We start from the raw sequence: 15,082 nt of genomic DNA, 5'->3' as shown, positions 1-15,082 counted from the left end.
CTTGGCAGATCAATGGCACAGTATGAGGCAAGGTTTTTAATTGAGCTTTTCTGATGGGTGGGGGCTGTTTTAATGAGACCAGGTCCTGTTTTCATCCTGACCTTTGAGACTCTGCCCTACAGGTGTCCATCTTCTGACTTAAAAGGAATATATGGGCTCGTAGGGCTAACACAGAGGTGTCACGCCTCACCATGCTCCTCTGCAGAGCTTGACATTTTCACCTGAATCTGTTATGCCCAGTAGATTTTTTTTCTAGCCTCGACACACGGTCTGGTGTACCTATCACCAGTGCCATCCTCCATGAACAGGATGTTCTGCGGCCACATGTATAAATGATGTACATGAAGTACATCATCCACACCAAGCACTTTGTCCGGTGCACCCAACGTTAGCCACACTTAACCTTTTCTGCAATATTTCAGTCAAGTTCCAGGTGTTGTCTTGTAGCTTGGAGCTCAGCCAATCAACATTAAGCATGCTGATATCTGTCTCAGTGATACACAGGATCTACTTGCCTGTACCTGTTTGCATGTGCAGCCCAGAGAAGAGGATGTGACTGTAAAATTAAAACATATTTAACGAGACACACTTTAAGAACAATGTAAATCAGTAATCAATGTTATGCACAGTGCGTGAGTGAGCAACGTACAAAGGTAAGATGTAAAACCAAAAATGCAGCGATTTACCATAAAGAAAGAATTTCTTAGCTTATAAAGCTAAAGGGTCAACCAGCAGGTGTTCCTATAGAACCAGTCTCCTGCTTTAATTAATCCCTGGCCTCTAGAGCTCGTTCCTACTCTACACAGCACTTACACAGCAGACGTGGAACAACATTAGCATTCATTAGGAATCATGTTCCAGACCAGCTGACAAATGCTAATTACAATATTCACTAGTTTGTTATTCTATTTTAGTTGTCACCAACTCCTGAGATGAATATTTACTCTATTTACTGCTGAATGCTCCACTATGGTCACCGATCAGCATCCACTTAATAACCTTGCCTGTGTGTCCTTTGGTACTGGGCAGGTAACATATGTGCCTATCAGAGCTGTTGTTAGGAAAGGCTGCCCACAGGGGGTCAGTGTGAGACCATACGGTGAATATAAAACCAAATTAAAAGCTAAAAGAGCAAAAGTGGACTATATATATTTAAGTTTATATATAACTGCTTTGAGGCTGTTAAAAACATTAATGCATACTGCACGCGTACTGAGTATGCTGAGTAGAACAAAGGAAAGAAGAAGCTGTACTCGCTGCTAGATAATAAGTGTGCTGAGACCTGGCAGGAGAAGAAGTCCAACAAATTCAGTGCAGGACAGGCGCTCACACTTTCCCTCGCATTCTTCTTTTCTTTCACATATCCTAACCCGTTTCATCCCCTGACAGGCCGGTGCCGGTGCAGACTTGATGCGATAAAGTCCACAAGTCTGCAGGGCTGACATTCAGGTTTAGGAAAGGCCATTTCGTGGACACTTGATTAGCTGTCCTTTAATGCAACCCACGGGCCAAATATGCAAACTTTAAACAGAAGACACTGTGTATCTAATGAGCAGACTTTTATTTAAATTGCCCTCACTCGTGCTCCCAGGGGATGAACCCTTTTGGTTGGAAAAGACTTCCCTCCAGTTCCACCCTCAGGACAAACTACCCCAGTATTAATGCTTTGAGACAAGCAAAACTGTGATTGTGTTTGCTTCACCACGCTCATGTTAGTCATGACGGAATACAATGAATATTGTTTGGTAAATGGCTGCAACATAAACAGGAGCTGGTCTGTCGCTTTTTATACTTTCATTTAATATTTCACAATGTTGGGAACATTGCTAAAAATCAATTTGTATTCTTCATGCACCACTCTGGGATTTTGAAAAAACAATTGAATTAAAATGGGGCTTATGAATATAAAATATATGAATATGTGAATATGAGCTCATAAAAAATAAAATCACACTCTAGGGTTGTGAAGATTCATGTGAAATTGGTTGCAGCCAATGATTTCTCTTTTTTTTTTCCCAATCTGGCAAATATTGCTCAAATAGAAAGCAAGAGAGGGGAGACTTCACCGCAGTGGGCACCATGACAGGTGCCTCATTTAACATTTTATTTGAAAAGGCCTGTTTCCAGTAAATGTCAAGTCCATGTCAGCATTCAGACTTTGGCTTTGAGGTGAAATTGCCCCCATTATGAGTGGGTGACCCGCCGCCGTGGGTTACTGGGGTTACATCAAAGCAGTCATTATTTGAAAAGCCACACAACAAAATACCCTACATCCTGTTGGAACACATCTGGAGGAGAATGGGAATGTGTTTACCCCATAGGGACTGCCTGAATGCATAATCACCACCTGGACTGAACCCGACAAGACAAGAAAGGTCTCACCGGGAAGATTTGACCATAGAGTGGAAATGCTATGAGATTCATGCTATTTTTCCAAAGCCTGTTTATCTTCCCCTGTTGTGGGATGTTTCTCACCCATTCCTCTTATACAGGAAAATGTCTATAATCTTGATTATGCCATCTATTTTCATAATCAGCTGCATATCCTTGATTACAGACTTGACTCTTTTCTAAAGAGGGTTTGGATTAGAGGTGTGCCACATCATATTGTTCATGATAACATTGGTAGAATTTTTAATAATGTTGTGATAATGGCAATATTCTGACTTGCAGACATAATGGCGTCGTAGCAGCAACGACAAGCATGGCCGGCAGCGACAGTAACACTGACTACACGGTGGAGGAGCTAGTTCCAAAAATGGGAGAGACTTCAGCAGTGTGGAAGTGGTTTGTTACAAAAGATCAGACGTACAACAAACTACAGTAACATGTAAGACTGCGACAACAAAAGGGGGCGATGCAACAAACTTATTTCATCACCTCAAGCAGAAGCACCTGGTTGAATACGAGGAGAGCCAAAAATCCTGCAAGCAGAGTTCAGTAACTAATTCTAAACCAAGCAGACGAACTACAGAATCACCAAATCTCTGGCAAGTTGTTAAACATATCATTACTGCAGAAATACCCTGAAACACTGTGACATTATTATTTAGGGCAATATTGCCCACTTATAATTTAGATATGTATTAGCAGCAATGGGGATCACTGCCTTTATATGTAGATGTTTTAAATTGATCACACATGACTATTGCATATGAATCCACTGATGCTATTTAAAATCTGCTATCAGGTTAAATTCAGCACATTCTGAATGGTAAATCAAATCCACTGGCTCCGACATCTGGGAGGTTATATCCGTCAGCGACAGCAGTCGGTCCTGCTCCAAAAAATCTTTTTGCACGTTTGACATTTACTTGAAATGCATTTTAGAAAAGTAAGTGAATTCATACTTTTTCTCCCACTGATGCACGGTTAAGGCATTGTAAGGCATTCATTTGGCACGCACGGATGTTGTAAAAACCAAAGGGTTATACAAATCTTTTGTAGTAGAAAACATATGTGGATTTGGTGCCAGACTCTAATGAGGGCATCACATTAGCTTAATGTGTGCATCAGAGGGAGAAATGTGGGGGGACCACTGATCTCCTGACATGTTACTCGGAGGCATTATATTGTGTAGAGCATAAAAAAGACTAATAAAAAAAAAACTTGTCTTTGACACATATTTCATTAAAGGCTCACATCGTTTGCTGCTTTGATCATTTAATGATCACTTCAATGGGAGCAACTCTGCCTTTCCAGCCAACAGCTAATAACAGATGTAATACACTGCATATATTTGTATAAGCATGGTGTGGACTGTTTTGGGGTATAATTCAGTTTAAGTATCAAGCTCCCTCACTAGTGCATCTTGTTCAGTCCTGAAAAGAAAAAAAAAAAAAAAATCACAGTACCCCCTTATATTCCTAATTACTTGTCCATTCATAACTCTATAAACACACATTATTATACATCAATGCAAGCTGCTGTACTGCAGTATCTTTTTATTACAGATTGCTCAGAATAACAAATGCTTTCCTGTACAACAGTTCACTCACATCTTCTTGTTTCTCTCGCCTGAGATAAGCTGTAAAATCCAGTCCAACCTTGTTTCAGAAAGACAGAAAGTATTCGGGCCAACACTTCGTCTGCTCTGGCAGCGAAGTGAAAGCGGCGCGACAGCGGACCAACAGCAGCAGCTTCGGTCCTCCGGTGTCACGCTGCTCAGCCACAGCGCTGCTATGCACTCACATGTCTTTTGGCAGAGCTCGCAGCCCAACGCACGATCAATGTGGATCAACACGAGTTGGAAGAAAATAGACATGAAGCATAAGGCATGGGCTTGTGTGTAGACAGCTGTATTGATTAAAGCATATTGGTTGTGTCAGATGCATGAGAGAAGCGCGACAGAGAAATACGGCTAAACTGGTGTAAGAGGGCCTGTTAAACTTACAGCTGAGATGAAAATAAAACAGACTAACAAAAAACAGGTTGGCAAACGGCAGCTGGCTAGCTCCATGCTGGTTTGGTGAGAGTAAAAAATACTTAGGACAGAATACTAATGGTGTGATCACTTAGTCAACACTGTCAAAGCACGTCCTTATAATGTTCGTATAATATGAGAGCATGAATACTTCTTGAGCAGCATTTGTTTTCTTCTTGAGTTTGTGTCCACAGATATTTCCCTAGATATCACTATTGACAGTGTGTGACAGCAGAAGTACACAGTCGGGAACTCAAAGCCAATCCATCATATTCTTTCAGTGAGTGTGTTTTCATGTATGCAGATAGAGATGTGCGTGTGTGTGTTCAGAAGTACATGTCCTGGAAGAGGTTTCGTCCCATTTCAATGTACGCTTCCTTCTCCTGTGCAGACATCTGCTCCACCAGCTCCGGCCTCTGGCTGACCTCTCGGTACGAGCACGGCCGACCTCCCACCATCACCATCGGCTCGTCGCCCACCTCCTCGAACTCATCGTCGTCCTCTTCCTCCTCCTCCTCGGCCCGAAGCTGAGCCGCTGCGGCGGGCAGAGGATTCGAAGGGGGTTCGTCGTCTGATTCGCTGGTGTCGCTGTCGGAGTCGCTGGCATTAGCTGTGGCGGAAGCGAGCCCTCTGGTAGCAGCACTCGCTCCGCCTACACCTCCGCCTGCTGCTGCCACGCCCCTCTTCTCGTGGATGAGCAGGGCCCGCATCACTTCCTCATTTTCATCTGACTGGCTGATTCCAAGACCAGCTGCTCCATCCTGGGCTCCAGGTACGTCTCCATCTGTGGAAACAAAACAAATCACATATTAAAAGTAGAAAATCAAAATCTTATGGTCTATGCTCCTATGGTATCTCATGGCCTCATCTAATTGCTGGTCGGTGCCTTATCAACACTTCCAGATGACATGTCTGCTTCCAGGCTCCGAAGGGCAACAAGATCATTAGCAACAGATGTACAAAGACACACCTCAGAGACAGGATGCTTGGAAGGCATGATTCATGCAATTTCCACAGGAATGCATTTTATTAATGAGCATTCCTTGCTCAGTCATGCACTAATCAAGCCTCTGATTATTTCAATTAAGCAATTATGGCTCAATGGGAGCCTGGCGAGGCCTGATTGCTGCATGCCCTTGGGTGGAGAAACAATGTCAGAGCATGATAACTTGAAGGATAACCTGGATTGACCTGGAATAGCTTGTTTTGACGTTTAAGGGAACATATAAGAGCAGTCAGCATCATCTTAATGTTTTCTCAGTCGCATTTGTGTTTAATGCCAGTGACGTCAGTATGTGAGAGTGGGTGGGAATTTAATGTCAAATTTAATGTCTTCCAACTAATGAAGTGGGAGATCACGTGACTATGAAGAGAATTTGCTTGAAATGGAAAAACAACTGCGCCAATGTTTGGATTTCACATTAATCCAGCATCTCTTTAAGGACAAGTTATTTAATGTAAGAAGTACATTTAAAATTTAGTGAGGCGTCTAGACACACATGTATTGAGTCCAGTGAACTGTAAATTAAGATGGATGACAAGTCTTCACTAGTGTTTGTTATGTTAACCAAAACTATGACAAAATATGTTTGTCAATGAATATATTTGTGTGCATGTGTGTGTTGGTCGGTGTGTAAGTGTCGGTTATATGTAGGGGATGCTGACATGAGTAGTGTAGTGTGGCAAACTGAAAACTCAGCTGGTTGCACATTTATTTAAAGCAGCAGTAGGAGCTTCAGGCTAACACTAGCGAGCTAACTCGCTAAAAGCCTTGAAATTATAAACAACAGCCTGGTATGCACCAAACACCTGAGCAGCTAACTGACTCATGTATTTTGACATGTATGTGGTGACATTATGCTGTGTTTATTTGTCCCTTACTTTCCCATTAAAACAAATTTGGAATTGATACCACCATATCAGCTGACCAGATGCTTTCTGCAAAGCTGCATTGTTAATAACTCAACATGTGTTTTTCATCAGACACTGACAAGATAAAGTCTTATATGAAATAATTTTGACTAAAATGACAAAATTTATTATTTTTTGACTGAAATGTTAAATATGATTTGATGACTGAAGCCTGTCAACAGATTTCAATGACTAAAGCTAGACTAAAATAGATTGGGTTATCTTTGACTAAGACGTGACAAAAATGGCCAGCCTTTATTCAACTAAAATAAAATAAAAAAAATTAATAAAAAATTCTGCCAAAAATAAATAAAGTTAAAATATCCCAGACACACCGGCTGCCATCTTGCCCAGCTAACATCAATGGCAATGATCCAGGGATGAAGATGGGTATCCATACAGCCACTCAACTCAATCGTGTGTGAAGTGCCAATCATGATGGTACATCAACTTTTTATAGTGTCCAATAACTAATTAAAACCAAACTTTTTAGAAAAATGGACACTTGAACATACAACAGTGTTGTAAGAACTACCTAAAGTGTTGGCCCATGTCAATTCTACTAACATAGAAGGGGCAGCGTTCATGACCGATGCTGCCGCCAGCCACCAGGGCTGAGGCTGATCACAGCTTAAACAAACAGCAACAGTATGGTAGCCAAGAAAGTGGTGTATGCAAAGATATAGATTGCTGTGCAAAAAAAAAAAAAAAAAAAGCCTGATGACTTGTTTTTTTTCTACAAGCTAAAACTGTTGCTGTCAGAACAGAGTGAATGCTACATATGGTCTGTTCACTTCACTTACGGTTCTTGAGGATGTCAGGCTCGTTGTAAGCACCCTGCACGGTGCTCTGGGTCAACCAGACGGGCCTCTCCTTAGGTGCCTTGCCCTCACTGGCCTGCTTCTGCTGTTCCTCCTGCTTATCCATGCTGATAACCACATTCTGGGTGTACAGGTCGGCGTAGGATGAGCCTTTGTTAGACCAGGCTTCACGGTGTGGGCCGCTCGCAGAGTTTCCTGCAGATGCTGCAGCACGATCTCGGCTAGAGGAAAGATCCAGTAAATATCCTTTAAACAATGATCTTCAGTAGCTGAATTAATGTACGTGTAAACTGTATTAAGAGCGTGTAATGTATTCAAGCTAAGAGTTTGGATCATTACTGAGGTTTAAAGAATAAAATTCCATTGTGGTACAAACAGTTATGAGGCAGGGCCAGTACCACTGAGGCATTATTGCTGTTAACAGTGGTGAAATTCCATCTGCCATCAGTGGAACTGCTCCAGACAGAAAGGTTGTAATACTTTCATTTTCTGTCTTTCTCTGCTGATTATTTTACCAACCAAAAAATAAATCACTGCCATGGAACCCACACAATACCTCAGAAAATTCAGCGTGTTTCTCTTCTCCATCATGAATTGATTCAGCTGCTGCTAAAGCATTATGTGGAATAAAAAACTGAATAACCTAAATGGCAGTTCATCAAAATGAATATTTTTTATTTATAAATAACAACTAGGGTAAAATCTAACAATTACAATTATTATAACTACAATACAATAGCTTTAGATTTAGCTAAGCCTTCTGCAGCTATTTCTCAAGTTGCTTTCACTTGATATATCCCTGATAAAGACAGATGTCAGAAAGTTAGATAACGGTTGTAACTTAAGTTTGACCAAATATGTACAGCAGTTACTGCAATTCTGCTTTTGTAGGACAGCGATGCGATGCTGACTGGAGGGAATAGGTGTATTTCTGCGAGGTTTGTCAGAAACTGACCTCTGCTTGAGGGCAGGAATCTCAGTCGGCTCAGGTTCCAGCAGGTCATGGGACAAGTTAACGTCTTCGGTCTCACGTAGCAGCGCATAGATGGGTTCGATCTGCTCGTTGAAGCGCGCCACCAGCGTCCTGGCGTCAGGACAGACAGACTCATCCTCTTCTACCTCCCTCTGGCAGAAGGTGCAGCGAAATGTACCTGTGGGTTAAGAAAGAATAAGTCAAAACGTCGGGGGGCGGGGGGGTGTTCAGTTAACAAAGCATCCACTGTGTACCCATGATCATCTGACAATTGGCTGTAAACCAACTTCGCAAAAAACACTTAAAAAATGAGCATAGAATGTACATGTTAGGTAGGCTACAATGCAAAACCACATTTATGATCGTCATTGTGGACTGGGAATTTGAGGTATCACATCTGGGTAAGGAGTGTATCTTATCCAAAAATAAGTCAAGCACTACACAATAACAGAGAAGTGACTGGTGGTGCTGTGACGTGCAGGATAAGATGACGGTCTGGTAGTCTAGGTAGCAGGACTACCAAAAAGTAGCCGCCAGATTAATGACCTTGCATGATGCAGTTATTCCTGGAGTCTCAGTCAACATGGATTAAACTTTTTAATTTCCATGTGTCATACGCAGCAAAGCACTGACCGGAATTAAAAAGGGTTTTTGAGAAGCGACACTTTGCTTGCTGGTGTATTAATTTGTTTTTAAACCCAAATTGTGCTCAGTTTATTAAAACTTAAATACTGATTGCGTGTTAAGTTAACATTAGTACGTTTGGAGAAATGCAGACCCGAGGGCTAGACCACGGCACCTTGTGTGCACTGCACGTGCTTCCAACCAGTTCTACCAAGGCATGTTTGGCCATCTGCTTCTCTGGCTGATCTCAGCCTCAATAATGGGAACTGTTCCAGCATTACAGAGCCTGTGTCTGTGTTGTGTCTATATGTGTGTGAGAGCGAGCGAGAGCGATCCCACTATGCCTATTAGGACATTTTCATTATTTTACAAATACAGCAACTTGCTGGAAAGAACTACTACTACTACTACAATAATAATTACAAAAAATATTTAAAAAATAATAATAAGATGACTTTTTCCAAGTTAATTCAAGGCATTTGATTGTTAATAAAATAAAATTACATGGATCCAGATGAAGAAAGTCCTCCAGTACTCCAGACCACTGAGATCATTCCCCTCTATCCCAAGAGATTTAATTAATTAATTAATTAATTAATTAATTAATAAGGATGTAGCAGTAGTCTCTTGTTCAGTGATGAGACAAACGTTGCCATTGGTGCTCTGTCACAAACTAAGGTTGGGTTCCACCTTAAATATGCTGATATTTGCACTCCTAAAGGTTTGAAACAAACCTTAGAGAGAGCAACAACTGATCACAGACAAAATGATAAAAGAAACGTTTTATGCACAGCAAAAAAAAAAAAAAACAAAACAAAAAAACAACAACCCTTTTTTTGTCTGGACCTACATGTCAGGTGGCGTAACAAAAAATGCATGTCTTACAAAGAGAGGAGGGTACATTCACACAGCAAAGTGTGAAAAGTTGGAGCCGGAGGGTTTCCGGCTCTCCTTTGTGGGTCAGAATGGGCTGGGAGACCACAAATGTCAGTTCCCATCCCTGTGAGGTTATACTGAGTGTTGCTGGCCCTGAAGAAGCAACCAATCCATCAAACTACAGTATGTGAGCTCCAGGTATTGTTTTTGTCAGCCTGTTTCAGGGTGCAGGGTTACTGCCTCCACAGCTAGATTTGATACCAGTCGAGATATGCTGAAACAAGAGATAAGTGCAAAAGAATTGGCAAGATGATTAGAAATGCGTCGTCAGGAAGATGCTGACGCTTCCAAAAGAGTACCAGGAAGCTGGGAATGTGGGACTTTTTCCAACATGTTATTTACACTGCTATCAAAATGTATTAATCCAGTGTGGAGGTATTGTGCATTTTCTTTCCTCAAATTAGATTTTTTTTTACTGATCCCTGAAAATGTGGATGTCCACATTATTATGTTCTTATTCTAAAATAACCAGAGGACTGTGTTAGTCTTCTACTTTCTATGAACATTTGTCGGCAGTACGCATTTCAGTTTTTTCTTTCTTACTAGTGAGCCTTAAAACTGGTCTCCTCAGGACATCGTGATGGCACTTTAGGGTTCCAGGCACTCTCTGTATTATGAAGCTGGAACACAGTGTGAAATAGCTTTGTCACTTCTAAATGTGATTAGATTTTATACTATGTCTTCCAAGGTAAAACAGAACAAATCATTACATGGAGCAAAAAAGAAAAAAAAAAGGCTTTAGCACACTGGCTGTGGCACATTACATCATCGCAAATGAATCAGTTTTGGTGTATTAGAAAAGGTTTATTATTTCTCTGCAGCTAAAGCAGTGATTTATTCACTTGATGGCTTAAAGTTTAAGAAAAAGTAATGTATTTCAGCTTTTGAAGCAACTGCAGCACCAGCTCAGCCTCCCAGCAAATGAGGAAAAAGAAAAAAGATCACAACTGAAAAAATATGTGGTGGGCCCAACAATGAAACATACTACATACATAAATTCAAAGAATTTCAATTCCGTACAGCGATATTCAATAAAAAGGCAGCAAACCACAAACTTAGAGTTTGATTTTCATCCAATCAACTAATCCAATTAACGATTTGCAACAATTATTCACCAAATGAAAACAGAGGGTAACTTAACAACCCTAAATATTTTGTCTTTGCTGCCCTCCAGTGGTTCTTTTCAGCTTGCTGCAGGTAAGTCCAGCTGCTGGGGGCGGTTACAGGTTCTACAGAGCACATTTCTGACCACACCCGACCCCAACTATCAGTGATTCTGGATGTGGTCAGAGGTAAAACAGGCTTGCAACTTGAAACCAGAGAGGGCAGCAAACAATGCTTTTCAGCCTGGTGTTAAGGCCCTTTAAATAAGGAACATTTAGTGAAAGGTAAACAAGAAGCCTTTTAATAGGGCTGTGTAGCACAACCTCTCTGCCTTTCCTAGCAACAGTGCCGCCTGACTGGCAAACAGTCGGGTTGGCAGACGATGTGTGAATGGTAGCTCATTCTGACAGACTCAGAATGAATGCAGTTCATGAATGAACACAGCTTAGAGGGAGGGCTCTCCTTAAAGTATTGAGCATACAAAATCATACCAAGGACAATATGCTTCTGCACCACACTTGCAGAAAATCAGTTTTATATCCAGACCATCTAACCTACAATCATCAATATATGTAAACATTTGGAATTTTACTCAGCCTGCTACAAGCATCAACCGGAAATTTCGTAGCATCAAGCAAAATTTAGAGGAAATTAAGAGAAAACTGGATTCTTGTTAAGCTGTCGTTTTGAGGATTATAACGCCCTCACATCTTGCTACCTGGTTTTAGCACTGGGAGTAGCTTACCATTTCCAGCTTATTTTTCTCAGGCCTTTCAAACAAATATTTAAGCCACATTTTCTATGACAACATGAATGCTGCATGTATACATCTACTCAAATTGTGAATGATTAAACCGAAGCCTTGCTCCTGATTCATATTCAATTGAGTTAGAACTGGTGATTCAAATGATTTAGTCATGCCTTGTTTATGTTAATCAATTAATGATTTCAAAACCAAGTGCAAGTTCATGTCTATTTAAATGCCATGGTTGTTTATCTGCATCTTCCCTTTAAATTCTGATCACCCCCACCCCACACTCTGTCTAGGATAATTAAGACTTGCTGGTTGCTTCTCTTGCCTAAAATGTCAAGCGCACGCTCAAACACAACATCATGGGTAACTCCTCGTGATAAGGAAGTGATGTGATTCCCATTTAGAAGCAGGGTTTTGGACAGCTGTCAGGCTATATTGAGGCATGGTGAGACTCAGTTACTTCAGGCTCCAGGCTTTCGCTGTGATAGCAAGTAATTTCAAATACAATTTTCAGCCCGGGTTATATGGAAGCACTCAACTATACCCAAGGGTGATTTCACACCTAGCCTGTTTGGTTCGGTTAAAATGAATTCAGGTCTGTTTGCCTGGTTAGTATGGTTCATTCGGTCTGTGCATCGAACCCTGGTTCGGACCAAACAACTGCACTGAGACCACTTCAAAAGCTGAGTCTTGGTCAGCTGTCAAGCGGACTCTGGTGCAGTAAGTTTGTGGTGTGAAAGCAAACGAACCAAAATGATTTGATGATAGCAGATACGTGACTTTAGCATGATTTCAAAAGCTAAACTACTAATGTGTAAATCCATCACCTGATACTGACAGCTGTTCAGGAAACCATCTCAAAACTGATCTATGTAAGCCATATATTTATGTCCTATACATATATGTATATATTTATGCAAATCATTTGTTAACCATGGTAGCACAAACGCACATCAGTGAGAGTATTTTCCCCACATCATTACCGTAAGAGATGCCTCCTTTTTGTCCTATCTTCCTTTGTCCTATTCATAACATTAAGTCAATCTGCAATCTAATAATACTAATAATTTTTGACCAGTTACAATATTTCCTTTTGGGCTCTTTATGACACCAAGAGCATAAACATACACATCAGAAGCATCTGCCAGCCATCGGAATCTGACTTCCTGATGGTGCAGTGATGATGCGGGATGAAACTGTCAAATTAGCGAGTTACCTTCAAGTCTGCATAACTTCATGTTTACTCCTCTTGGTTCATTTGTAAAAAGTTGGTGTGCACAAGAACCGGACGACCACTAAAATACAACAATTTATCACTTTTTTCCCCTTAGTTGGATCAAATTAACAGAACAACAGCTGTGAAAGCACCCTGAAAAAACAGAATAAAAAAAATTACATGTATTCAAAACCGAGTTAACAAAAAGTTTTCCAAGTCTTCAGGTCTTCTGTTTAATTTGGGCTAAACAGCTACACTAGCAAAGATATTTTCCAGATTACTTATTAATTATTGATCAGGTGTCATAGATAGATTGAATTTTAATGTTCTCTTTTTCCTCTCCTTGCTGACAAAAGTTGAGAAAAATATGGGACTCTGTAATTTAGACAATAACGGTACTTAGAGAGACCACATTTAAATTACGTAACGGCAGTGTGATCATTTCTCCTTTGTAAGACAGCATCAACACCATTGATGTGCGACACCACTGTGATAATTACTTTTTTTTCTCAGTGTTTACCTGTCATTGGGTCAAATAGCTGGTTGGCCTCTAGGTCGGTGAAGGTGGAGGAGCAGCAGGGGCACCGGAAGGAGGCTCGGTTGGTGGAGTCTCGCTCATCTGTCTCAATGCGGCGTCGCATGTGATCCAATTTATATTTGACCACGTTGACCAGTACCCTAGAAAATCAGGTTGGTAACATTTTATAGTATGCAACATACTGACATGGGAGGATAAATTGTTTCTGATGAGCAGTATCTATGAACCATCACTTATATGTAATTTAATGTTTAGTTTCTAGTGTTTTAGTACTTAAAGTGAGTTTTGACAGATGAGTACAAGTCTTATTCTCTCTGAGACTGTTGTGGGCTTAGCTCGTCCAAATCTTGCTGATACGAAACATCGACAATACCAATATTTATATTGTATTCCTCCAAACTTAGAACTACAACTTTGTATGTTAATAACGGGAGGTTATCGTCTGCTGCTGTGACTGTCATGTGCACTGTTTAATGCAAACCAAAAACAATATAACCACCTGTAGTTGATGAAGTAGTAGTTGTGCCGTGTTGTCTTGCCATCAGGTGCCGTCTCCACTCTCATGCGGCACTTGACAAACTTGTCTGACTTCAAGGTGTTGAGTACTGAGCGCAGTTGTTTGCGGTCAAACTTGAGCAACTCCAGCATGTCCTCCTCTCGTACACATGGGTTGCGGATGAGCACATCCAGGGCCAAGGCATGTTCCACTCCATAGAAACCCCTTACGACCTGCTTAGCAAGCCGTTTAAGGGCTGCAGGGACCTCAGTCAATAGCTCTGGCTCTATCATCTTCTGCTGTGGGGAAAGATGAGACCTTTTGTGTAAAGATCTGAGACAGCAGGCAAAAACTTTACAGGGAACAGGACAGGGGAGGAGTGCCAGAGACAACACATAGTACAATCAGCATAAATCAGCAGGCAAGCAACCTTAAAACTCTCAAATCTTGGGAGGGAGGTAAAATGAAATTAAGAGGGAATTAAATATATATTGAGCAGCATGAATACACTGATGGAAACAACTCAGTACTTGAACAAACTTGATCCTGTCCTTCAATAAGGTTTGCCTCAACACAATATATCTGCTTAAGTGGTGAAAACTTTTGGAATAACATCGCCTGTTGCTTTGTGCTAACACACATGAAGTGGTGGTTAACACTGCCAGATCCAACTACACTGGGAGCTAAACTTGCTGTTGTATAGTCGCAACTTCGCTTAGCTTACCGATAGCTAACTCTAACAAAGACAAATAAAATATACCACTGCAGCACGCTGGCTGTAACTACTCTTGAGGAAAATATAGCTAGCTAGCAGCGGTACTCTGATTTTAGCAATAAGCCGTTATCTTTAGCGTTACTCATAGCTTGCCGATGCTAACTGTTACCGTACGTTAACGGTGCCAATATGAAGTTACTTTGTAGAAAACGGTTGGCCATTTATTGCAACCTTACCCAATACTCTTTAACGTTATGTTCCACCAATACGCTTAAGCCACCGCTTCCTTAAGTCATTTCAGAGAACGCGGACATTGCCTCTAACAAATTTAGCTATAACTCACTTGGACACTTTCTCAATCTTCAAACTGTTGGATTAGCTAGCATGCTTCACGATTTATATTGAAAAGACAATCCCGGAAAGAAACCAAACCCGCAACAAAAGATTTCCTTACATTCCAATGGCCGAGCTGTACGTTTTTTCCAACAATAACCAATAGAAACAGAGGAATGTTGATTGATTCAAATTTTGACGAATGGTTATGCGTTCTGTCCAGAGAGTTTATTTTGTG

The 15,082-nt window shown here is 41.0% G+C and overlaps 1 protein-coding gene across 4 annotated transcripts; it reads right to left on the bottom strand.

The window, feature by feature from the left end:
• Positions 1-3,836: 3,836 nt before the first annotated feature.
• gtf2e1 (general transcription factor IIE, polypeptide 1, alpha) lies at positions 3,837-14,947 on the bottom strand. 4 transcript variants are annotated; one of them, XM_041951018.1, is made up of 6 exons: positions 14,855-14,947; positions 13,800-14,095; positions 13,283-13,440; positions 8,111-8,306; positions 7,138-7,376; positions 3,837-5,207 (listed from the first exon to the last, which is right to left on the bottom strand). In XM_041951018.1, exons 2-6 carry the CDS (start codon positions 14,087-14,089, stop codon positions 4,750-4,752), a joined length of 1,341 nt encoding a protein of 446 aa, XP_041806952.1. In that variant the 5' UTR covers positions 14,090-14,095; positions 14,855-14,947; the 3' UTR covers positions 3,837-4,749. The 4 variants fall into 4 exon arrangements, with proteins under 4 accessions (XP_041806952.1, XP_041806954.1, XP_041806951.1 ...); XM_041951020.1 differs by having other exon boundaries at positions 13,800-14,092; positions 14,855-14,926; XM_041951017.1 differs by having other exon boundaries at positions 14,748-14,907.
• Between the last annotated feature and the right edge of the window lie 135 nt (positions 14,948-15,082).

The sequence above is a fragment of the Chelmon rostratus genome, chromosome 13 (assembly GCF_017976325.1).
Source record: "Chelmon rostratus isolate fCheRos1 chromosome 13, fCheRos1.pri, whole genome shotgun sequence".
NCBI classification, from domain to species: Eukaryota; Metazoa; Chordata; class Actinopteri; order Chaetodontiformes; family Chaetodontidae; genus Chelmon; species Chelmon rostratus.
The sequence above is the reverse complement of the archived record's forward strand: the minus strand, read 5'-3'. Positions and strand labels throughout refer to the sequence as shown.

Excerpts from the sequence above, each read along its gene's own strand:
- gtf2e1 (XM_041951018.1), bottom strand. The coding sequence starts at position 14,089 with ATGATAGAGCCAGAGCTATTGACTGAGGTCCCTGCAGCCCTTAAACGG. Across the intron at positions 7,377-8,110 it reads ATTCCTGCCCTCAAGCAGAG|CCGAGATCGTGCTGCAGCAT; the intron begins GTCAGTTTCTGA and ends TCTTTCCTCTAG. Across the intron at positions 5,208-7,137 it reads GCCTGACATCCTCAAGAACC|ATGGAGACGTACCTGGAGCC; the intron begins GTAAGTGAAGTG and ends TTGTTTCCACAG.